The 24,713-nt window shown below is 42.3% G+C and overlaps 1 protein-coding gene across 1 annotated transcript in view; it reads right to left on the reverse strand.

Annotated features, from left to right (window-relative positions):
• The window catches only part of ABCA1 (ATP binding cassette subfamily A member 1), a 141,470-nt gene that overhangs the window by 105,672 nt on the left and 11,085 nt on the right, over window positions 1-24,713 (reverse strand). The window contains exon 2 of the mRNA XM_081524458.1: window positions 13,108-13,271. Coding sequence (XP_081380584.1) covers window positions 13,108-13,173 — 66 coding nt within the window. The 5' untranslated portion in view covers window positions 13,174-13,271. The remainder of the gene's footprint in view (window positions 1-13,107; window positions 13,272-24,713) is intronic.

Raw genomic sequence — 24,713 nt, forward strand, 5'->3', positions numbered from 1 at the left:
AAGAAACAAATGAAGTTGCCCCCTGTGGGGCTGAGAAGAAGGCTCCAGAGGACAGTGGAAATTCACACTCAGTTCTATGTTGACCCATGTGCCATCAGGGCTGGAAATATCCAGGAAGAGCGCAAAGTCCTTCCCCATCTGTCAAGATCTGGTCACCATCTTCTCCAGTGGGTTAGATGACCACTGAACATAATAAGTGTTATTCACTGGTTAAAGCAATGGGGTTTCTCTAAAGGAAAAATCTGCTTCAGTGAGCTGCTACTGCTGCTAAGTCGCTTCAGTCGTGTCCGACTTTGCGTGACCCCATAGACGGCAGCCCAACAGGCTCCCCCGTCCCTGGGATTCTCCAGGCAAGAACACTGGAGTGGGTTGCCATTTCCTTCTCCAATGCATGTCAGTGAGCTACCAGGGGATAAATAAGCACAGGGACAGGATAGAAATCATGAGACACAATCTAACTGAACCTGTGGGTTCAGACAACTAGTTCCACTGCCTGAAGCCTCACCTTTATCAGTCCTTTCAGCTCTAGACTCCGATGTTCTAATTAGGAAGAACACCAAAAGCCCAGAAGAGTCTCGGGCCCTTGTGGATGAGGGTAACTACAACCGTGTCTTCAGAGCCATAAAGCCAAGAGAACACAGATATGAAATCTTTCCTTTTATTTAAATAGATTTTTTTTGATCCCCAAGTCCATATATTTTTATTGTGGAAAATTTGAAATTAAAAACATACAGAAAAGTGGAAAAAAATAAATATTAATCACTGTTAATCCTACTTCCTGGAGACAATCCCTAGTAAATTAAGCTAATAATGGTTCTCCATTAATATTTTTGTCTTTCTTTTCTATTCATACATAAATAATATTTTTTCTCTACAAAATTAAGATTATACAGCATATATAATTTTGTGTTTTGCTTTTTCATTGAATATCATACTGGGAGTGTTCCCCATGACATACAATATTCTCTTAAAATATGGATTTTAATGGCCACTTGATACTCCACACTATGAATAGATCATAATTAATTTAACCTTGCTTCAGCTTGGTTTTGTTTTTTGTTTATTATTTGTTGTTGGATTTCTGGCATTTTATATTCCAAAGACCTTGATATGGTTCTACATTAAATTCTTTTTTAAATCTTCTTTACAGAAGGAAATACAAGGATGAGAGCAGTGGATGTCCTAGGATGATAAGAATATGCATGGGTGATTTTTTTTTTTAAATACTTGAGTGTGTTTTCTAAATTTTCCATAATGAGCATGTATTACCTTTTTTGTAGAACAAAAAACACTGCTACCATATAACTATGAAGAATAATTTGCTCTAGATAGCACATCAGGAAAACACAGACACACGGGTCCTTCTTTGGAAGAAAGCATGCTATCAGTGGGATTTCCAAAACCAAAGTCGGGGCTGGTCTTGCTAAGTATTTCTGTAAATAATCCCAAAGAAGCAGCACTCAGTGCTGCTTTCAAATGACCTTCTACCAACTGAGCTGCAGGTCCCTTCTTGGGCTCCCCAGGTACCCTGAGCCTCTATCAGCACTTGGCACAGCAGGAGTTTCTCCCCTAGTGTCACCTTCTTCTCACTAAGCCTGCCTCAAGATAAGGGCTTTAAAATGTATGTTGAGTGAGAGAATGAACTGAAGTTTACAAAACAATAAGGATGGAAATGTAAGTCAGTTGAGCCCCTTAGGAAAGCAACTTAGCCATATGTATTCAAAAGACATGTTTATCCCCTTTGACCAAAAAATATTCCTAGGAATTCATCCCACAGAACTAAGTTTAAAATGTCAAAAAGCTACATACATTTAGTTATTCGTTCATTTAGACAGAATAATTGGAAAATATTGGAAACAACCTAATTGCACAGCAATAGGGAACTGATTAAATTATGGCACATCTACTTAACATTATACAGTTATTACAACAATGTTTATGAAACACAGATACTATTAAACATATAATATTAAGTGAACAAAGCAGAACACAAAATTGTATGCATTCCAAGCTTACAGCTAAGTAAAATCACTTACAAATATTAACAAAAGGGAGTACAACTTTTAAAAAGCAGTTTAACTGTGAATAAATTCAGAAAAGAACTCCAAAAAATAAAACCAAAATTAAATAAAGAGTATGAGTAAGATGGTCATCAACCGTGAAGCTCTGAAACTACCAGGTACACTTTTGGGATAAATAGTAGCTACCATTTATTGAGAGTCCAGTGTGTAACAGGCACATTATAAATGGATTCTTTCATTTAATCCTGCAAACAACCCTGAGATGTAGGAAGCATGATCATCTCCATTTTATATGTGACGAGGCTAAAGCTCAAGGAAGGGTAAGTCACACAGTCAGTGGCAGGGTTGAGAGGAACAGCTAGTTTTGCCCAACTTAGGAAACCAGTGGCTCAGCTGAGAAATAACCCCACTAAGTCATGATCAAAGCATATCAACAGGTTCCATAGAGGTAAAATGAGCTTATGGCCTACAGATTTATAATAGTGACAGTCAATATTGAGCACCTACTCTGCACCGGGGATTTACATACACCTTGTCTCTAATATTTAATATTCACAATAACTCTGTGAGGTAGCTGGTATCATTAGATTGGGGCAGGTTCTGAGCCATAGCCTTGTAAGAGAGTGCACCAGAGTTTGAACCCAGATCTACTGACTCCTACATGCTTTTGCACCCCTTATGCTGCCTGTCATAGAGCTATGTTTGGGACATATACCTTTCAAGATAGCCACTTAAAAGGAGTCCGGTGTTCACCAGCCATCCTAGGCACTGATCTGACTCAATGAATCAAGTCTTAGGTTCCTGGACATCTCTGCAGTCCAACACTTAGGACGCTGCAGAGGAACCGACCCTCAAAATATGTTGATTGATTGGGAAAAAAAAAAAAAAGAATGGATCTTTCCCACGGTACTGACAGCAAAGAGTACAAAGTATATCTTGCAAATCATTCCCAGCAACTGGGTGTAAGCAGATTAGGGAAAGAGATAAGAAAAAGACTGACAATAATAATGATAGCTAACACTTAAATAGGTCTTACCATGATGCATCAGTGCAGGGCTTCCCAGGTGGTGCTAGAGGTAAAGAACTTGCTTGCCAATGTAACAGATGTTAAGAAAGGCCAGTTTGATCCCTGGGTTGGGAAGATCCCCTGGAGCAGGGCATGGCAACCCACTGCAGTATTCTTGTCTGGAGAGTCCCATGGAGAGAGGAGCCTGGTGGGCTACTGTCCATAGGGTAGCAAAGAGTCACAGACAACTGAAGTGACTCAGCATGCATGTATCAGTGTTCTGCGTGCTTTACATAGATGAACTCATTTAATCATCAAATAACCCTGTTAATACTATTATAATACCCATTTTGCAGATGAGGCTCAAGGAGTTAATAAATTTGGATACCAATTTGGTAAATGTCACTGCCAGAATTCAAAACCAGTCCAACTCAAGGGTGTGTTTTAAACCACTATGTACCCCAACCTCCTTATCCCCTGCCCCATTACCAGAGTATCTAGATTCTTGATCCTTATAAGCCTTACTGAGCTGAGACACTAACATGTATTAATGAAGAGACTGCCTCCAAGAGAGAGCACTCAAACCAGAGAACTCATAAAAGACACAATTCTACCCATGCACTTTTACTCTGAACTTCTAAAATGATTTTTGTCACTGAAGACAGAATTTGCCTTCTAAACTCAGGGAGATGTGCCAGGTATTTCTTTACCAGCAGCTTCCCTCTAGAAACCTAATTTGACTTCTGGTTCCACTTATGGAATGCCATTTTGGTTGCACTTATTATCAAAATAAGATTTCATCCCCCCATCTCTAAACTTAGCATTTTTACTTCAACTAGGCTCTCATAAATAGCTTGGAAATAAGACTGACACTTTATGGTTCAGTTCAGTTCAGTTCAATCATTCAGTCGTGTCCGACTCTTTGCAACCCCCTGGCAGCACGCCAGGCTTCTGCAACTCCCAGAGCTTACTCAAACTCACGTCCGTTGAGTCGGTGATGCCATCCAGCCATCTCATCCTCTGTCGTCCCCTTCCCCTCCGACCTTCAATCTTTCCCAGCATCAGGATCTTTCCAAATGAGTCAGTGCTTTGCATCAGGTGGTCAAAGTATAGGAGTTTCAGCTTAAACATCAGTCCTTCCAATGAATATTCAGGATTGCTTTCCTCTAGGATTGACTGGTTGGATCTCCTTGGTGTCCAATGGACTCTCAAGCGTCTCCTCCAATACCACAGTTGAAAAGCATCAATTCTTCACCGCTCAGCTTTCTTTATAGTCCAACTCTCACATCCATACAGGACTACTGGAAAAACCATAGCTTTGACTAGACGGACCATTGTTAGCAAAGTAACGTCTCTGCTTTTTAATATGTTGTCTAAGTTGGTCATAGCTTTTCTTTCAAGGAGCAAGTGTCTTTTAATTTCATGGCTGTAATCACCATCTGCAGTGATTTTGGAGCCCAAGAAAATAAAGTCTGTCACTGTTTCCATTGTTGCCCCATCTATTTGCCATGAAGTGATGGGACCAGATGCCATGATCTTAGTTTTCTGAACGTTAAGCTTTAAGCCAACTTTTTCCCTCTCCTCTTTCACTTTTATCAAGAGGCTCTTTAGTTCTTCTTCACTTTCAGGCATAAGGGTGGTGTTACCTGCATATCTGAGGTTATTGATATTTCTCCCAGCATCTTGATTCCAGCTTGTGCTTCATCCAGTCCAGCATTTTTCATCATGTACTCTGCATATAAGTTAAATAAGCAGGGTGACAATATGCAGCCTTGACATACTCCTTTCCTGATTTGGAACCAGTCTGCTGTTCCATGTACAGTTTTAACTGTTGCTTCTTGACCTGCATACAGATTTCTCAGGAGGTAGGTCAGGTGGCCTGGTATTCTCATCTCTTTCAGAATTTTCCACAGTTTGTGGTGATCCACTGCTTTGGCGTACTCAATAAAGCAGATGTTTTTCTGGAACTCTCTTGCTTTTTTGATGACCCAACAGATGTTGGCAATTTGATCTCTGGTTCCTCTGCCTTTCCTAAATCCAGCTTGAACATCTGGAAGTTTACGGTTCACATACTGTTGAAACCTGGCTTGGAGAATTTTGAGCATTACTTTGCTAGCATGTGAGATGAGTGCAATTGTGCGGCAGTTTGAGCATTTTTTGGCATTGTCTTTCTTTGGGATTGGAATGAAAACTGACCTTTTCCAGTCCTGTGGCCACTGCTGAGTTTTCCAAATTCGCTGGCATATTGAGTGCAGCACTTTCAGAGCATCATCTTTCAGGATTTGAAATAGTTCAACTGGAATTCCATCACCTCCACTAGCTTTGTTTGTAGTGATGCTTTCTAAGGCCCACTTGACTTCGCATTTCAGGATGTCTGGCTCTAGATGAGTGATCACATCATTGTGATTATCTGGATCGTGAAGATCTTTTTTGTATAGTTCTTCTGTGTATTCTTGCCACCTCTTCTTAATATTTTCTGCTTCTGTTAGATCCATACCATTTCTGTCCTTTATTGTGCTCATCTTTGCATAATATGTTCCCTTGGTATCTCTAATTTTCTTGAAGAGATCTCTAGTCTTTCCCATTCTCTTGTTTTCCTCTATTTCTTTGCATTGATCACTTAGGAAGGCTTTCTTATCTCTCCTTGCTATTCTTTGGAACTCTGCATTCAAATGGGTATATCTTTCCTTTTCTCCTTTGCCTTTCACTTCTCTTCTTTGCATAGTTATTTGTAAGCCCTCCTCAGACAACGATTTTGCCTTTTTGCATTTCTTTTTCTTGGGGATGGTCTTGATCACTGCCTCCTGTACAATGTCACAAACCTCCGTCCATAGTTGTTCAGGCACTCTGTCTATCAGATCTAATCCCTTGAATCTATTTCTCACTTCCACTATATAATTGTAAGGGATTTCATTTAGGTCATACCTGAATGGTCTAGTGGTTTTCCCTACTTTCTTCAATTTAAGTCTGAATTTGGCAATAAGGAGTTCATGATCTGAGCCACAGTCAGCTCTCAATCTTGTTTTTGCTTACTGTGTAGAGCTTCTCCATCTTTGGCTGCAAAGAATATAATCAATCTGATTTCGGTGGTGACCATCTGGTGATGTCCATGTGTACAGTCTTCTCTTGTGTTGTTGGAAGAGGGTGTTTGCTATGACCAGTGTGTTCTCTTGGCAAAACTCTATTAGCCTTTGCCCTGCTTCATTCTGTACTCCAAGGCCAAATTTGCTTGTTACTCCAGGTATGTCTTGACTTCCTACTTTTGCATTCCAGTCCCCTATAATGAAAAGGACATCTTTTTTGAGTGTTAGTTCTAGAAGGTCTTGCAGGTCTTCCTAGAACCATTCAACTTCAGCTTCTTCAGCATTACTGGTTGGGGCATAGACTTGGATTACTGTGATATTGAATGGTTTGCCTTGGAAACAAACAGAGATCATTCTGTCGTTTTTGAGATTACATCCAAGTAATGCATTTCAGACTCTTTTGTTGATTATGATGGCTACTCCATTTCTTCTAAGGGATTCTTGCCCAAAGTAGTAGATATAATGGTCATCTGAGTTAAATTCACCCACACTTTTGTTACAGACACACTATGGTTACACACTTTCGAATCTTACTCTGTTACGTATTCACCTCCCTCCATGCCTGCCCCCACCACAGAGTGGAAGAAATCGAGAGGAACACTGTTTTGGTAATGGTGTTTCTTAACAAAGTCAGAAACTCAGAAGCCCTATTTCAGGTTGGGTATTAGAATTAAAATTCTGATGTTTAAGTAAATAGCTACACTGAGTTGCTCTGGGGACTTGCCCTCTCATTACTGCTCAGCAACAACATGGGGATATAATGCACAAGCATTTCTAGAGCAGGGTTCTTCTCAATTCTTGACATGGGGGGCCAGATAATGGTTGTGAGGGGCTCCCATACGAATGGTATAATGTTTCCCCCATCCCTGGCCTCTACCAGTGGATACCAACCACCCCTGCCCAGGACTGTTAACAACCAAACAATGTCTCTAGACATTATCCAATGTCCCTGGTACATTAAAATAGCACTAGGCTACTTTTAGAATTTGATAAGGTAACAGGATTTAATGGGGAAAAGAAACTGATGAAAATATGGAAGACTATTCTGAGAGGTAAAGAAGTAAACATGAGACAGTGAGTGTCCCAAGATAACAGAAAATTCATCAAACCAATGGCACACTATAGGCTCTGTCAGCATCACAATGAACACTTATCAACATACACTTCAATTAAATTAAACTGAAATCTTAAAGATCAAATCAGAGAAATGCTGAAGGGAAAAACAAATCTGAAACCCAGGCCTACCCTCCCAGAACCGTAAAGCCTCATGCAGTGACAGTAGATTTTTCAACTGGTTTGATCTTTGGAAGGACATCTGACCATGTATGTCAAGGGCCACTTCCCTTTGACCTAGGAATCATACTCCTGAGATTCTGGCCTAAGGAAATAATATAAAAATAAGAAAAGGCTATATGTATAAAATCCTTATAGTAACTTACTTATAATGGCAAACACGAGAAATATCTCAATGTTGGCAATAATGTATGGGGTTATAAAATGAAAACTGCAAGGAATGTCACTGGCATTATCCCATGGCAGATTTGGGATCTCTTAACCAAAGTCCAGTCCCTCCTCTTACTAATGTACTAATTTACAATACTTCCTTCATCTATGAAACAGAAATTATAATGAATACCTCTCAGAATTGCTGTGAAAATCAAGAAGATAACAGGTACAAGAGTACTTTCAAAAATATAAAACACGACCTACACATCAAGAATCATAATTATTATAATATGAAGATCATTTGGAAATACATAACATACATGCCATGCTAAGTCGCTTCAGTCATGTCCGACTCTTTGCGACCCCATAGGCCGTAGCCCGTCAGGCTCCTCTGTCCATGGAATTTTCCAGGCAAGAATACTGGGATGGATTGCCATGCCCTGCTCCAGGAGATCTTCCCGACCCAAGGATCGAACCCGAGTTTCTTATGTCTCCTGGACTGGCATGAGCGTTCTCTATGGCTAGGCCACCTGGGAGGCCCAAACACAGAGCACAGAATGGCACGTGTGACAGCTTAGGCTGTCATGCTCCAAGTCCCCTCAATGCCAAGGACACACAATCTGACCCCCGTCATCATGACCCACCTACCTCAGGGACTCGTTTTGCACGTTATATAAAATTCAACTGTCCTTCGCCAGCTCCATGATCTGACCCTGCTGACTTCCAATTCACCCCCAGCCAGTCTTCCTTCAGTACCACTGGTGCTCCTGTCCCTTGACTCCAGGACACGCATTAGGCACGTGGCCTTCACACCCTGTCTGCCTGGAAGCCAGTGCCCCTGATGGCTGAGCTCCTGATCTTCCCCTGGCTAACTGCTGCTTGAACATCAAGGCTCTCAGCTTAAATGACACGACCTTTCATTCTAAATTAAATCCCTATCCACAGCCTAGTGGTAACTGACATAGTAGGACAGTTGTTTTTTTTTTTTCCTTCATAGCACTTACCACAGCTATGATATTTCTACTTATGTGACAACATGCTTCATATCTGCTTTCCTGGATGAACTGTAAGCTCTATGAGGGCAGGGATCCTGCCTGTCTGTCCCACTGTACACCCAACACACTGTCTTACATGCAGTAGATGTTTAGTAAATATTTATTCAAATGAAACAATAAATGGCTATTTGTGCTAACTGTCCTCATTCCATAGAAGGGGAAACTAAAGGTCAGGGAAAATGAGTTTCCCTAAGCCATTAAGGTATATAGTAGCCAAGCTGGAATTAGAATTGAATTAGAATCAGATAATAATTAGAATTACTAGCTGGATTTGAACCAGCACTGCCAGGCCGGGACTAAGGTCAGGGAAGAAATGTATCAGGTGAAACTGGAAGCTGGGAGGGAATGCTGAAAGTTTGCATCTACACTGTAAAATTCTCCAGTGGCTCTTAAATGAGGACTCAATTTGTATTTATTTGATTGCTTATTCCTTGTCACTAAATAGTGACCAAATATTGATACTCTAAAATATGCAGAAATTAAAATTATCTATTTCCTCAGCCACATGGCTAAACAGATCTAAGTGAGAAAATTAACAGCAAAGGGAAAAAAGAAAGGCCATACGGCCATACTCTGTCCCATCTGTTCCACAGGGACCTCGGTCTCTGGCTCAGCCTAAAACCAGACGGGGATCCGGAGAACTCCGAAGCCCCTCGCCTTTCCTGTCCCAAGCCCTGTTTGTGCTCACTGACCACCATCCACACAAGTTAACTGTTACTTTGGACCCAAACTGAGCTTTGCACCCAACTTACGCAACTCATTTTCAATGTATTCTTTGCCCAACAGGTGCAGCAGAAAGCTATCCCTGCCTGATGGTCCCCATGAGTCTGCATAATGGGGGCACAAGAGAAGAAGTCCCCCAAACTCATTAGCAAATGAAGACACAGAGTAAAAGAGCAAATGGCCACCTTTCAAGAAGGTTGCTCTGGGGTTTACTGTTCAGCACCCAGCTCTTACATCTTCCTGTCTCCCTGCACATGCAGCTCCTCTAGCAGGGGCAGCTCCTCAAGATCTATAAACTAATGGCCCATTTAACACATTCACCCCTCATTGAGCAAATGCCTGTTAAGCATATCCCCAGTGCCAGGCTATGGAGCCAAGCAAGTACATCCAGGATCTCTGAAGGGGGAAATTAAGCAAGGATTCTGTACACTGTAGGTGAGAACTGTCATGGAGCTGCTAACTCCTTCCCCTGCCTACAGGGCAGGGCATGTCCTAAGCTAACAATGTGGAACCAAGACCCTAAACAGGTTTCACTGTCTACAATCAATATATCTATAGATCCAAGCCATTTGGACTGGGAAGTAGCTACAGCCAGCACTTGAGACCCATGGGCATTAAACCTCCTGTGCAGATAAGGCAAAGCCTGCTCAAAAGAACTTGTGCCTCTAGGGCCATCAGGAAATTGATTCTGGTGCTACTTCCATGCCTGATCCACTCTGGACCCCCTGCCCCACACCTGAAACCCCATTCCCATCAACTGTACAAGGGTCAGGTCAGATCTTTCCAACCCTGACAACCTAAACTTCTGCAACCTGAAATAAACCACCTTTTTTTTTTCTCTAGTTCGGCAAAACACATTTCCTGTAGAAATCAGGAAGGAAGGTAAGGCAAACAAGCTAGCAGATCATAGGTGTATATCTAAAAAAGTTCTTCTGTGTCAGGATGCTGTGTCTTACTTCCCCTTCAATAAGAACTCTGACACAGGGCCAAAAATTGCCTTTTATGAAGCCCGCCTATCTCTCTAATTGTAGCTCTTTTTAAACTGATAAGCAATATTGAGCAAGAAGCAGCAAAACTAATAGACACTAGCCCAGTCTGAATGGCCCAATCCCAAGTCCCGTTCTGGGACACTGTGCTCCTGATTCCTTAGTTGACCTTGGGGAAATCCCTTCCCTGCTTTATCTGTAAAATGACAGGTTTGGGCTGGATTACCCTTGAGACCTTGCATAACTAAGATGATATTGTTCTTTCCACTACTCACTGGCTAACAGACACATAACAGCAAAGACAGTTCTCCATCACACGGGCTGCTGCCAACATGATAAGAAGAGACTGGGGACCTGGACCACAGAGTAGCTAAGAAATGAGATTAGGAAATGAATGTATAGGTCTTGGGAACACCAGGGCCTGGGCACAGCTGTGGGAGGCAGGGACAAAGGTAAGGAGGAATAGGTTAGAAACTTCAAGAGGTTGAGACTGAAGACAGGAAAAAATAATAATACCACTGAAGAGCAATCTGACATAGTGGTTTAGAGAACCAACTCTAGAGTCAGATTATTTAGAACTGAACACTACATATGCCCCGACTAGCAGCGTGAACCTCAGACAAATTACTTAAATTCTCTCTGTGCTTTAAGTTCCCCAGTTATAACACAATAGCATTTTGTGTTATAAGGAAACAATAGTACTTTGTGGATCTTAAAAGGATTAATGTAGTTAAAAATTCACTTTAGTGCCTAGTACATGGAAGCGCAATCTAAGTGTTTGCTTTTATTATATTATATATTATATAAAATTGTTATATTTTAGTATCATTATTATTATTATCAAGACAGATAGGATACATAAATTCTAGTTCCTACTCTCTCATTAAGTGACCTTGGGATTCAGCTCCCCACATGTAATTTGAGGGACTGAAAAAAGAGTCAGTGTTTCTCAAACTAGTATATATATATATACAAATAATATATATAATTCCATGAAGGATTATATGAGTTCTCTGTCAGGATTTTAAATACTTTGTGTTTTCATTTCAATGGTCATCTAAGGAAATATGAATAAACATACCTGGATTTTCTGAATGCCTACTTTACAACCAAATTCTGGCACAAGATCACAAGTCTAAGTTTCTATTTGTGTTTGCCATTGTGTTAGCACCAATATTCCCTGGTGGCTCAGGTGGTAAACGCATCTGCCTACAATGCAGGAGACCCGGGTTCGATCCCTGGGTTGGGAAGATCCCCTTGTGAAGAAAATGGCAACCCATTCCAGTACTCTTGCCTGGAAAATCCCATGGATGGAGGAGCCTGGGAGGTTACAGTCCGTGGGGGTTGCAAAGAGTCGGACATGACTGAGCGACTTCACTTTAGCACCAATATAATTGCAATAGACCAATGAGAAAGGCACAGATGCAGAAGCAATTTGTGAATGATGAGACTGGATCAAATGAAAGCAAATGATATCCAATGAAAGTCACTAGAAAAATGATTGGAAAACTGAATCATTAGCACATGTAATGACTGTCCAAACTCAAACAAATAAGTGTTCACTACCATAGTCACACTGCTGCCTTCAAACAGTGTCAAATATGGCTTCAAACAGTGTCAGTAGCCTTACTACATTAACAGTGTTAATTTGAACTGTACTGCTTCTGCAATTTTGTTTGCACTTAATGTATAAGTCTGTATGGGTCATATGTTTGCATGACAGTCTATAACAATAACGGGTTTATATCTAGTTTCACATATGTACATGTTCACGTAACATTATAATAAAAAATATGTTTAGTGAACATGACCTTGACATATTTGTTCTTTTAAAGAAGGGCCAGCATTAGTCTAGTTTCAGAAACAGTTAATTAAGTTATCTCCAAGATCCCTTATGGCTCTTTGAGTCTAAAGAGGATGGTCATTTCTGTTGCAGATGTGTTAAGCTTCATAAAAACAGCCAAAAGGGAATGTAGGCTTAGAATTCAGGAAAAAATACAGGGCAGGAAACAGACATTTAGAAGTCAACTATAGAAAGTTGTGGCTAAATGCAGGAGACCAGACAGGATCTCTAGGGGTGTTCAGGGAGGCAGAAGCCAAGAGCTGATATCAGAGCTTCAGAGAAATCTCGGGCCTTATAGTTTGTACCTTCTCACAGAAAAATATCATTTACCGAGTGTTAAAGATGGTATTCTCAGGGTTCTTGAAAGGATCACTGTCTCATCCAGAAGTGAATGGCACAGGACCCTTCACAGAAACAAATCTGTTTTGTATTCCTCCAGACTCGCAGTCCAAGCTGAAAGGGGAGAGTCCATACTAAAAGATTCAGTCTCTGACCTCTAAGAGCTGGGCCATGAACTCACTTCAACTCCACCACCCAGACCATTAGGAGCTCTTGGAGAGCCAGGCAGCCCCCAAGGCTGCAGCAAAAGTTAGGAGTAAGATGGCCAAGGGGCAATGTGTGCCAGATTCCAGGGGTCTGAACTTAGGCCTCGGCACTAGCACAAACCAGAGCTATGATTGCCACCTGGTTGCAAATCTGCCTCCTATGATAAGAGACAGGGCTTGCTAACTCAGGACCCAACACAGTCCTGGGTCCACCAGGTCCAGACACATTCAATCACTTTAAGAAAACCAAGAAGAACAATACTGTAAAGGAATTATCCTCCAATTAAATAAATTAAAAAAAAAAAACCAAGAAGAATCTCTTTTCCGCCCCCTTCTTCACCCCCAACTCAAAATCAGGAAGAAAAGCAGGGAAGAACCCCCGGAGAAACCCAGGCTTACTGTTTGTCTTCTTCTGAAGGTGAGGTTCTTCCACAGCAGCAATCTCAGCTGAGGCCAATAAGCCATGTTACCTCAGCCAGCACCACAGCAGCCTGCGTGTGGCTCCGGAGCCTGGGAAGGAAGTGGCTGGAGCTCACAGCAGGGACGCTGTGGCTGGTCATTAACTGAAAGATAAAGCAAGAGGGGATGTTAGTTTTTGCTGCAAAGCCATACGCCAGTGAGGGCTGTTGCACCAGCCCCCTCACCTGAGCCCTCAACACCCAGCTCTGTCTCATGACTGCTTCTCCATAAGGCATGAGTCCCCAACTTCCAGCCTTGGGTCTCTGGTAAACAGGGAAGCTGGAGCTTTTCTGGCATTAGCCTGCAAGTAAGTCATTATTATCTGAATCACTTGAGCTCCACTGATGTGACCATTGGGAATGAAAAATTGAAAAAAAATGAAAAATTGAAGGCAGACCTAAGTGATCAATCTTATGTGCCCAAAACACCAGAGCTGCAAATGGCATACTGGAATCCCAGAGACCTGCCTCCCTTCTCTAAGAAAATGCCTTCCTTCTCAGAAAATGTCAGCAGCATTTATAAATTTTGCCTTGTACCTGTAGTGACTTACACTATTGTCTGAAATTTGCTGCAGACTACATTTTCATCTCGCCACAAAGTTGAGTCCTTCCAATGATAAATGGCACCACTGATAGAGCAGTTTTCCTAATCTGAAAAGTCACAGCGTGTCTTAGATGACGGTGAGTAAACACCAAGGAAATGCCACAGACACCTGGCTCCTAAGTGAGGAGGACAACCCCAAGTGTTCTCTGTGTGGAGAGCAAACAATATCCCATGGAGTGAAACAAGGCAGCCAAGGCAGGCAGAGAGCACCACCTGTGAAACTGACAAGTTCCCACCGTCTGGACATATGCACACTTCTGTCCTTGCTCCACCTGTACCTGCACACAGGGCCCACCTACTCCTCGTCAGGTGTCACAGATGCCTCCTTGGAGGACTGTTTTGCCATGCTAGGGGAAGGGGAGGCTCTCATAAACAGGGGATACAACCTTCTGGGTGTCCCTGCTGCCCCTCAACAAGAGTATTGATTTAATGCTGGAGTAATTCCAGTAGTCATAGTAAAATTAAAGCTGGGGAAAAGGCAGAAAATGAAAACTGGAAGAAGGGAGGGATACACAGGTCAAAGCTAGGCCCTGATACCACTTCACAGCCAGGAACTCTTAGCAGAAATCAGAAACCAGCTTTACTTCTAAAATGGCTCATTTAATCATTGTGGTCTCTGGTGGAATGGAGGTGGGGATGGGAGATTAGACAGGAGGAACAAACAGCAGAATGGGCTAAGAATGTAGTGACCACCTGTGGATACAAAACTAAGTACTGGACTAAAAGTCTGTGAGTCCAAACGGACCTCAATGCAAAGGTCAACCTCTAGCAGGACTTTACCCTCTTAGCCCCAACCCCACAAGGACTTGGATTAAAAACTTCTACAAAAGAAAAGGGAATGTAAGCAGTCTACAGTGTCTGAGAAGAAGCACTGACTCGACTATTATGTATTTTAATTCACTCAATGATGAGCCAACAAATCAAGGATTCCTCTGAAAGAGTCAAGCCTTAGGACCTTTCTTTTCTTTATCATTTGCTCAGCAAACCTGTAGATGGACACAGATGCCCCTCCCCCAAAAAATTCTTACTCAAAATAATTAAAGCAGCACTGTGTCCATCCACAATTTGTTTTTTAAAGATGGCCATTGGTCTCTGAGTGCTGAGAGCCAGAATTTGGTTGTGAGCTTCGTGCTTGTAATCCTAAATCATTAAGTGGCCTGGGACAGGGCTTGCATTCCAGAAACACTGAAATAAATAATTAGCTAGATTTTTCTGATGCAAAAGCTTCTCTGCAGGAATCACTCAGTTGATTTAGAAGCTACACAAATCTTTTTCAGGTCCCCAAGGTAACAATGAGGAGGCTGGAACGTTAAGTTTATAATTTAAAAAGGAAAGAGAGTTTAGACAGAAATTAGGCCCAGCTTCTCAACTATGTGCCCTTAGCCAAAAAACTTTATGCCCTCTGAGCATTAATTTTCTCAGTGTAAAATGGGGGTAACAATACCTACCTTGCAGGATGTTCAATGGATATTCATCAATGAGACAATATAAATAAATACATAAGTTCCCCAGCAAAGTACACGGCACACTCTAAGTGGCAAAGAAATGAGCTCCCTCCTCCCTACTTTTCTTTCTCTGGTCCATCCCTACCTCTTACAGAGAAATGGTTATCTCTTGTCCAAACATTCTTTTCTACTCCATTATTTTTAGCAAACCCATCATGGGTTTCCGACAAGGTAGGAGGGGCAAAGTAGGAAGGATGCAATCAGAATGACCTAGTGTTAAAGACCCTCAGGCTCAAACCAGGACACAGAATCCCCTAAATCTGAATGGAGAATCTCAGAAGAAAAGAAGACACACCTTTGCAGAATGTTCACGAGAAGAGAACGGCCAGGAGGAAGCTTTTTGGAGAGTATTTTCTTAAAGCGGGGTTTCTGCATTTCCAGACACGGATCCTAGCTTCAGAGACCCTCCAGGAGACACGCAGAGACGTCAGCAAGAAGTAGCCTATGCAGCAGTAGAAGGTTTTGCTCTGGCTTCGCTGGGTACTTGCCCTACTTTCCTACCCACCTTGGCATAGCCCTGGGCCTCTTGCATAATTCCCTCCTCCCACCTCAGAACATGGTGACCACTGCTGGGAGCAATTTTATCCAAAGAGGAGGTTTTGGCAATGCCCAAATCCTCTGCTCAGGTAACTGAGGCCAAAGGGACATTTCTACATCAGTTTTCCAAGGAAGCAAACAAACAAACCAAAACCAAAAAGAAAGCCGTACTATGTATTGACTAGATTTCTCAATGCTTCAAAGCTAGTAGCAACTCATTTATGCCCCTGTGCACATTTCCAGTTACTGGTTGGAAAGCGTCCCACTTCACAATCATGGCCAGCAATAGGCCACTCTCTTCCGGCTCCTGGATGACCACAACAGCCACTTTCCTGAACTCCTTGCCTCCAGTCTTGCCCCCTCCATCCCTTTATCACAGAGAAACCAAAGTGATGCCACTAAACCAAAGCTCCAAACAAGCCACTCTCCCACTTAAAACTGCCTTTGTCAGCACCCCGCTGCCCTGGGGATACAGTGCAGTCCTCACCTTGGCTTAGCTGGTCTCCCCAACGACTCCAGCCTCCTCTCTCACCACGCCCCACTTTCTAAACCAAGCCCCAGAAAACTACTCACGGCTCCAAATGGGGAGCCCTCTCTCCCACCACTGGGCCTCCTGCATGTTTCCTGTCCTGAACTGCTGCTTCCAGCACTGTCAGCTGGCCAAATCTTCCTCAACCATAGGATCCTGTCCTGATACCTCCCCTACACTGACATCTGGTTAAAAACCCCTCCTAGGTACATTCACGGCAGCCTCTGTTTTCCCTTGCATCGTTTCTGCCACTTTCTGAGTCCACAGGATCATTTCTCTTTCTTAATCGCAGTTTTCCCCAGCATGCAAAACAGTATAAGACATAGAGTAAGCCCTCAGGGAATATCTACTTAATTAATTAACTATGAGATGGACGTGAGAAATAGGGATTCAGGATGGAAGGGTGGTGTCACTCTTGGGCCTGTGGTAACCGATTTCTCAAGCTTCATTAACTGATGAAGGCAAATTATCCCCAGGGAGGGGCTCTATGTTCACCACACACTGGGGACAGCCGCGAGGATTGCTGGTGACTCCTGGGATATCCAGGAAAGTGTCACTGAATCTAGGTTGGCTTCCCACAAACACAGGTTTACCTAAGGATGGAGCAGGCCCTCCCAAGGACAGAGGAGCCAAGAAACCTGCTTTTTCTCCACCTTCATGCCAAGTCCTAGGCATGTCCTCCCCAGGTCTCCACATCAGTCACCCAGGTGAATCACCCTTTGCCAAAATTTAACATAGTTTCCACACCCCAACCTTTTTTGTGCAGTATGACCTCATGGAAGTGACCAATTACATCTTTGGCCAATTTTTTAAAAGAAATTTTCACTTCAAATGCCACTGATATTTTAAAATTATTAAATACCTAGAGAATACCACAGCCTGCTGAACCATGACTTTCTCAAATAAGCAATTATTAGTTGCAGAGAAATGAAAATTAAAGCCACAATGATATACCACTACATACCCATTGGAACTACTACAATTTTTTAAATTTTAAAGTATTAGTATGAGTAGTAACTGGCATTATCATACAGTACTTGTAGTAATGAAAATGGAACAGCCACTTTGTTAAATACTCTGGTGGTTTCTTATAAAATTACACACAGACTTATGATACAGCCCAACCATCCTGTCCTAGGTATTTGCCTGAAAGAAATGATAGCATACATTCACACAAAGACCTGTATGGGAACATCCACGGAAGTCTTATACAGAATAGTCCAAACTGGAAGCAATCCAAAGATCCATAAATCAGTGAAAAAATTAAAATGGAATACTACTCAGCAATAAAAAAGGACCACACTACTAATACATTCAACAGTATGGGAGAAATCTCAAAAGCCTTATGCTAAGAGAAAAAAGTCAGACACAAAAGACTACATACTGTATGAATCTACTTATATGACATTCTGGAAAGGTGAAACAATGGGGACAGAAATCAGATCTGTGGCTGCCAGTGGGTAGGGGAGAGGACAGACTGCAAGGAGCACTGAGTGATAGAAATACTCCACACCATGGTTGTGGCAGTGGTTATACATATACTCTATAGATGTATCAAAACTCTTCAAACCATACATGTAAAAAAGGCTAAATTTAACTGCATGTAAATTATATGTCAATGATCTCCTCTGCCCCCCACAAAAAAAAACATGTGTTCTATGATAATAATTAACATATTCCACAAGTCAAATCATGCCTTGGAAGAAATAAGAACTGTATGGTGTAAAGCTTGACTATTGTGTGATTCTCTAGGAAAGTAAATGAGGAATAAAATCTTCAACTCCTGTTCATTCCACAAACCCACAAACAACTGCAGCCTTAAGTCTGCAAGGCTTCCATTAGCCACAGCAATATTTATTGAATATCTATTATGTGCAGGTTGCTGTCCCAGACATTGGAGATTCAGCAATGAACAAAAGTGTTCTCATGGAACTTCTATAGCAAGGTGGAAGAAGACCTGACAAATAACAGTGTATTGTTAAGGCAGTGGGTGATAAGAATAATGAAGAAAAATAAAGCAGAGCAAAGAGAGTAATGATAGGTGGGTAATTCTTTTCTTTAGGTCAGTGAAATGAGAATGTGCCATATGTTACTGGCAAAGGGGTCACCAAGTGACAGCTGGGATTGTGAATTGTTTTAACTTTTCCCTAAACCAAAATATGAAATGCCAGGCAGACTCAGCAATGGTGGCAAATGAAAAAGAGTAGAGGTTCACAGGAAGCCTGGTGCCAAGGGGGAAATGAAGACCCCAGTCAGCAGCGACTGCACTGCTCCTCCAACCCCCATCCTCACCAAAATGTTCAGCCCTTTTGAACTTCACACGGAAGTTTCAAAGAGCGATGAGAGAAGAAGAAAGGAAGCGAGAGAAAGAAGCAGACATGCTAAAAAGACAAGGTGGGAGGATTTTTTCCCACTTACTGACGTCAAAAGGAAAACAGGAGCTATATCCCGTGACTGCCTTCTACCCTTCCAAAACATTATATCTGTCTACAGAAATGCAGTAAGGAAAAAACCGCACATGTTTTCAGTACTATTCAAAACTCTTAGTTTGTGCAGTAACAAAAGGTTGGTTGGTCTTTTTCCTTCCTACAAGAACACTGCAAGCACACGAGGCTGAGCTTCCATCTAAGGGGGGCAGTGAACCTCCTACCTGCTCGCTCTGAGAAAGACCAGTCTCCACTGGGAACCACACAACTGCCATTTCTCACTGGAGCTGAGAAGTCAGCCCCTGGAAGCAGAAGAGGACAACCTTGCACAAGGCCAACCCCCAGCTGATAGAAAGAAGTCATTGCAGCTTTGGAGACCCACTCCCACCCCACCCCAATCTTACAGAAAAGCCTCATGGCATCTGGTCCCATCACTTCATGGGAAATAGATGGGGAAACAGTGGAAACAGTGTCAGACTTCATTTTGGGGGGCTCCAAAATCACTGCTGATGCTGACTGCAGCCATGAAATTAAAAGACGCTTACTCCTTGGAAGGAAGGTTATGGCCAACCTAGATAGCATATTTAAAAGCAGAGACATTACTTTGCCAACAAAAGTCTGTCTAGTCAAGGCTATGGTTTTTCCAATGGTCGTGTATGGATGTGAGAGTTGGACGGTGAAGAAAGCTGAGTGCCGCAGAATTGATGCTTTTGAACTGTGGTGTTGGAGAAGACTCTTGAGAGTCCCTTGGACTGCAAGGAGATCCAATCAATCCATCCTAAAAGAGATCAATCCTGGGTGTTCATTGGAAGGACTGATGTTGAAGCTGAAACTCCAATACTTTGGCCACCTCATGTGAACAGCTGACTCATTGGAAAAGACCGTGATGCTGGGTAGGGTTGGGGGCAGGAGGAGAAGGGGACGACAGAGGATGAGATGGTTGGATGGCATCACTGACTCAATGGACATGGGTTTGGGTAGACTCCGGGAGTTGGTGATGGACAGAGAGGGCTGGTGTGCTGCAATTCATGGGGGCGCAAAGAGTCGGACACGACTGAGGAACTGAACTGAACTGAACTGAACCAAGAGCAAGGGGCTTGCCCAGACTCACCCCCAAGAGTTGGAACTGGCCTCCAGGCTTCTCCAGAAATAACTTTGTCAACAACTGCTCCTACTTTCCCACTACTATATTCCTCCTACAACTCTGTTTATTCTTCTGAACACACTTTTCCTATCAGTTCTACCCAAATAGCTCATATACACAGAATATGTAGCCAGCAACTGACTTTCATCTTTCAAAAACAGTAGTTTTATGACAGCTCTTTCTCTAAACAAACAAACAAATTAATAAGCAAGTATGTGTGTGTTCTTTGTTAGACAAATTTCCCCATAGTTTCCAGAAGTGAGACAGAAGTTGAAATCTCTCCTGATGAAACTGTTTCTGGATGTCTTACGTCAATAAATAACTAGCCAGTAACAAAAGCAAGAGGTCGATTTAAGGCAGGATATAACTATATAACATATGAACTGTAGTAAATGTGTTGGCGCTAAAGCTCAACTAATGACCTCTTCCTCAGATGCTGATGCAAATACAAGGATCACAGGTACTGCTGCATCTCATCTCCAGAGAGATGTAGAGGTTTCTGTAGAATTGAAGATCTGAAACCTGTAAGACCAGCAGAGTATGCTTCTTTGGAAGAGGTCTGTTTTTTAATTGTCTCTCTGAGTGTATGTCTCCAGATCAGTAGCCACATTTATGGAAAATGATAGTGAGGTTAAAACCAGGCTGGAACAGGCTCTTTGCACCCATGGCTGATGACAGGGCATGGCTGCCGTGGTGGAAGAAGGCGACTTGGAATGTCTCCCCATGATTTCTCCCAAGATAGCGATCAACTGAAGTTATTTTAACTGCCTCAGTTACTTTTCTGGCCTCCAGTTGTCACTGAGCTCTCTACCAGTAAGGCCACTCATGCTAATTCTTAAATTCTATCCCCTCGCACTCTTCAGACATACTATAGACTCACAACTCAGGGAAACTGTCCTTAGTTGCCACTAAACCCTTAGAGGCCTGCAGAAAGGTCATGGGCTGGTACTTGGTGACCCCTGAAACGATGTTCCTACTTATACTATAACATCTTAATACTCAAATTTAAGGAGAAAAAATGATGTAAGAAATCCTCCAAGATAAAAGTCACAGATAAAAGGAAGCCATTCTATCATTCTAGAAGACTCCTGTCATTCTAGAAGAGGCTCTGCTATCACAAGACCTGATTTAAAAATACAGATCCAGGACTTTCCTGGTGGTCGAGTGGCTAAGATTCTACATTCCTGATCCCTGGTCAGGGAACTCAATCTCACATATCTCAACTAAGATCAAGTATAGCCAAATAAATAAATATCTTAAAAATATATAGATCTAATGAATTTTATTAATTCTAACAATTTGTAACTCAAGGGGAATTTTAAGTACCAAATGTATCATACTTGATTATTAGTAACAGTAAGTTTATACATAACTGCACATTCTTGTTTCACCCTGGAATATATATTCAATCTCCTGGATGAAAGTATTTGCTAATGGCTAATTTTCAAAATAAGGGCTATGACAGGAATACACAAAAATTGAAAAATTAGAAGAGATACATGAATATTGTACATGAATATATATACATGTACATGAATATGAATACATGAATATTGTAATTAGTTAAAGCCTTTGAGAAGCACAACTCCTCATGCTGTCAACAATTCTATTTTAAAGGGGATTCAAAAAATTTAAATCTATTTCTATCATATTGCTGATATTTGGACAACCAAAAATCCTATTTATCACTCTCAACAGTCCAGTTGCTAGCAGCTAAAACAGTCTCAGGACTTCTAAAACTGACAAGAACCAGAGTTTCCGAAAGCAAATCCATCCTGTCCTCAAGTTCTTGTTTCATCACTGTAGAATTATGGAGAAATTCTGACAAAATGTTAGCGACAGCCCTTCTTATGCTGCTGCTTTCCACTAGACAAACACAGAGCAACCCTGAAAGGAAGACTTCGGCCAACAATATGACTGTTTGCTTTTTCCCTGGTTGTGGGTGGGTAGCATATAGGAAAAAGGAACCTTTCCCCTAGAAATGAAATACCTGTCAACATTACATGACATAGAAAACAACTTTTTTCTCAATCACAATCATAATGCCAAAGTTAGAGGATCCCACAGGGAAGGAACTATAAAACTGACAAACATCCTGAGTGATACAGAAACACAAGCAAGTCTGCCTCCATGAGCAATCCTTTATTTGCAGAAAACTTTGACTGGATAATGTTCCCTGTTGTTGGAGGAGGGCTTTCCAAGAGCATTTTAGGATAAAAGGCTTAGTGACTATATCAGCAAAAACCATTTTGTTTGCTTTACATCTCAGAAGGGTCAACATCTTCAGATGTTCAACCTTCTCTCAGCCTAAAAAGTTTATTTTTATGAAAGTGCTCAAAGGACTTGGGGACAGACAAACCCAAATCCCTTCACTGCCTTCCCCTTCCTGTGGACCGATGCCGCTGTGCAGCAAGCTTCCCCAGATGTCCTTAATTATTTTCCTGAATTAAATGGCCTGGTAGACAGAAGGGAGGTTTTGGAGTCAGAGGAGGTAGGGTTTGAATCCTGACTCTGCTACTCACCAGCTCAGGGACCTTAGGCATTGAGTCCCTGTATTCTCTCCATAAAATAGAACAAATAATGTATATAAAATATTATTTGGGACAAAAGAAGTATCCACTAAATGGCAGCTATGATTAGTGCGGTTGACTTCACAGTGTACTCACTGTGTATGTTATCTCCGACTCTTTGGGACCCCATGAACTGTAGCCCACCAGGCTCCTCTGTCCATGGGATTTTCCAGCAAGAATACTGGAGTGGGTTGTCATTTCCTCCTCCAAGGGATCTTTCCGAACCCATGTCTCCTGCGTCTCCTGTATTGGCAGGTGAATTCTTTACCACTAAGCCACCTGGGCTTCCCCAAAGCACTCAGGTGGGGCATGAAGTGGGCAGTTTATTAATATTAAAGCAATCTCTCTTCTTCCTTCTCTGTCCACAGAAGGGACTATTTCCCCAACAGCCTTTCCAGAACACACTGGAACTCTCTGCATGCCCAGATCGGTGGGAGATGTGAAAGGGTTTTGCTGGTATCCTGGTACCATTTCTACCAGTGTCTTATCATAACCCCCCCATTTGGGGACCCCTACCACCCATAACTCCAATACTTTTGCCACCTCATGCGAAGAGTTGACTCATTGGAAAGGACCCTAATGCTGGGAAGGATTGGGGGCAGGAGGAGAAGGGGACGACAGAGGATGAGATGGTTGGATGGCATCACCGACTCGATGGACATGGGTTTGGATAAACTCTGGGAGTTGGTGATGGACAGGGAGGCCTGGCGTGCTGTGATTCATGGGGTCGCAAAGAATTGGACACGACTGAGCGACTGAACTGAACTGAACCACCCATGTATACTATTCTTCCGCTCTGGGAGCAGTCAGCTCTTCTGTTCCACATAGGCTGCCTTCCTCCATGTCTTCAGCACCTTGCTCAGTTTTGTTCTCCAGACTACTTCCTCCAGCTTCCAGGTCAATTACCTATTTGCAATCTGGGCCTTATATTTATTCCTCCATCTCTTCAGCTCTCCTGCCATCTCCTCCAGTGTACTAAGGGCTCCGATGGTCCCTGCTACACACTAAATCAGGCCACAGGCTACCATTTCTCAACATCTTACTGTCCTATGCCACCCTGAGCCCAGAGCCACTTGGTGCTCGTACACATTCGTGCAGTGAAGGCTTCTGAAGTTAGACCCCAGGGATGAGAAAAATTAGTTAAAGCAGGTTCCCCACAGTAGCAAATCAGAAATGTCATAAAGGACAAGTTCAGGTAGCCCAAAACCATGACAAATTTTCCAGCTGCATTCAAAGAAATTCAGATTAAACAGGAGTGCATCTAATTTGGTCTTCCCCAAAGTCACTCAAATTTGTTGGTAAGGGCATTCATTTTCATGGACTTCTTGTGAGCAAAGGAGAATCTGTAATTTGCCAGACTGAGGCTCCAAACGCCTGTAAACATCCAACTAACAAGAACACCTCCCCTAGGGGCTCAACCATGAATACAAAACTGTCAACATTGGTCAGGAGCCTCAAACTCTAAACTCATAGGCTCAAGTCAAGAACTCACTCAATGAAGCTTATCAAAACCTGCATACAATTTTTCAACCTCAACACTTTATTCCTTTTACTTTTGCCAAAACAAGTAATCTCACTTGTGGCTCTTTTCCAGTTCTAGCTCATATGTGACCAAACCCAGCAACCTTCTCCAGAACCTCCCCTTTCACCAACCAGCTCTTGAGACAGTGCTAGCACAGGTCATTTGTCCAAGATGCCTCATGTGTCCGAGACACAACCCAGTGAGAACCAGCTGACCAGCTAGGTGAGGATGTAGTTGGGGCTCCAGGACAGGCACAGAGGCACAGGGTTGAAGCCCTGCCCTCCTGACTTCAAAACTGAACTCCTTCTCTTGAACTAACAAGCCACTTTGTTGACTGCCTTGCTAAATTACAGAGGAATAAGATCACAAGTTGACCTGAAAAACAAAAAATGAAGGATGTTAGCCTTTAAAAAGAAAACATACTGGCAACATGAGCTCCATTATTTGAGGTCTGGAAGGATGCTCCCAGTGGAAATTGATCTGAATTATTTCAATGTTATCATGATTCTGAGAACTCCTTCTTGAAAGTGCTACTGTCATTAAGATCTTCACAAATCAAACATTTTATGTGCCAGATAACAAAATGCTCAAGGAAAGATGCAACTAAACTATTGGGTGGAACTCCTGCTGGCCTCTTTTATCAACTGCAGTTGACAGTGGCATTTTAAAATGCACATACTCTCATCTCCCAAGCAACTGTATGCTAAGTG

This window comes from Giraffa tippelskirchi, chromosome 1 (genome assembly GCF_054371585.1).
Source record: "Giraffa tippelskirchi isolate mGirTip1 chromosome 1, T2T-mGirTip1v1.2.pri, whole genome shotgun sequence".
Lineage (NCBI taxonomy): Eukaryota > Metazoa > Chordata > Mammalia > Artiodactyla > Giraffidae > Giraffa > Giraffa tippelskirchi.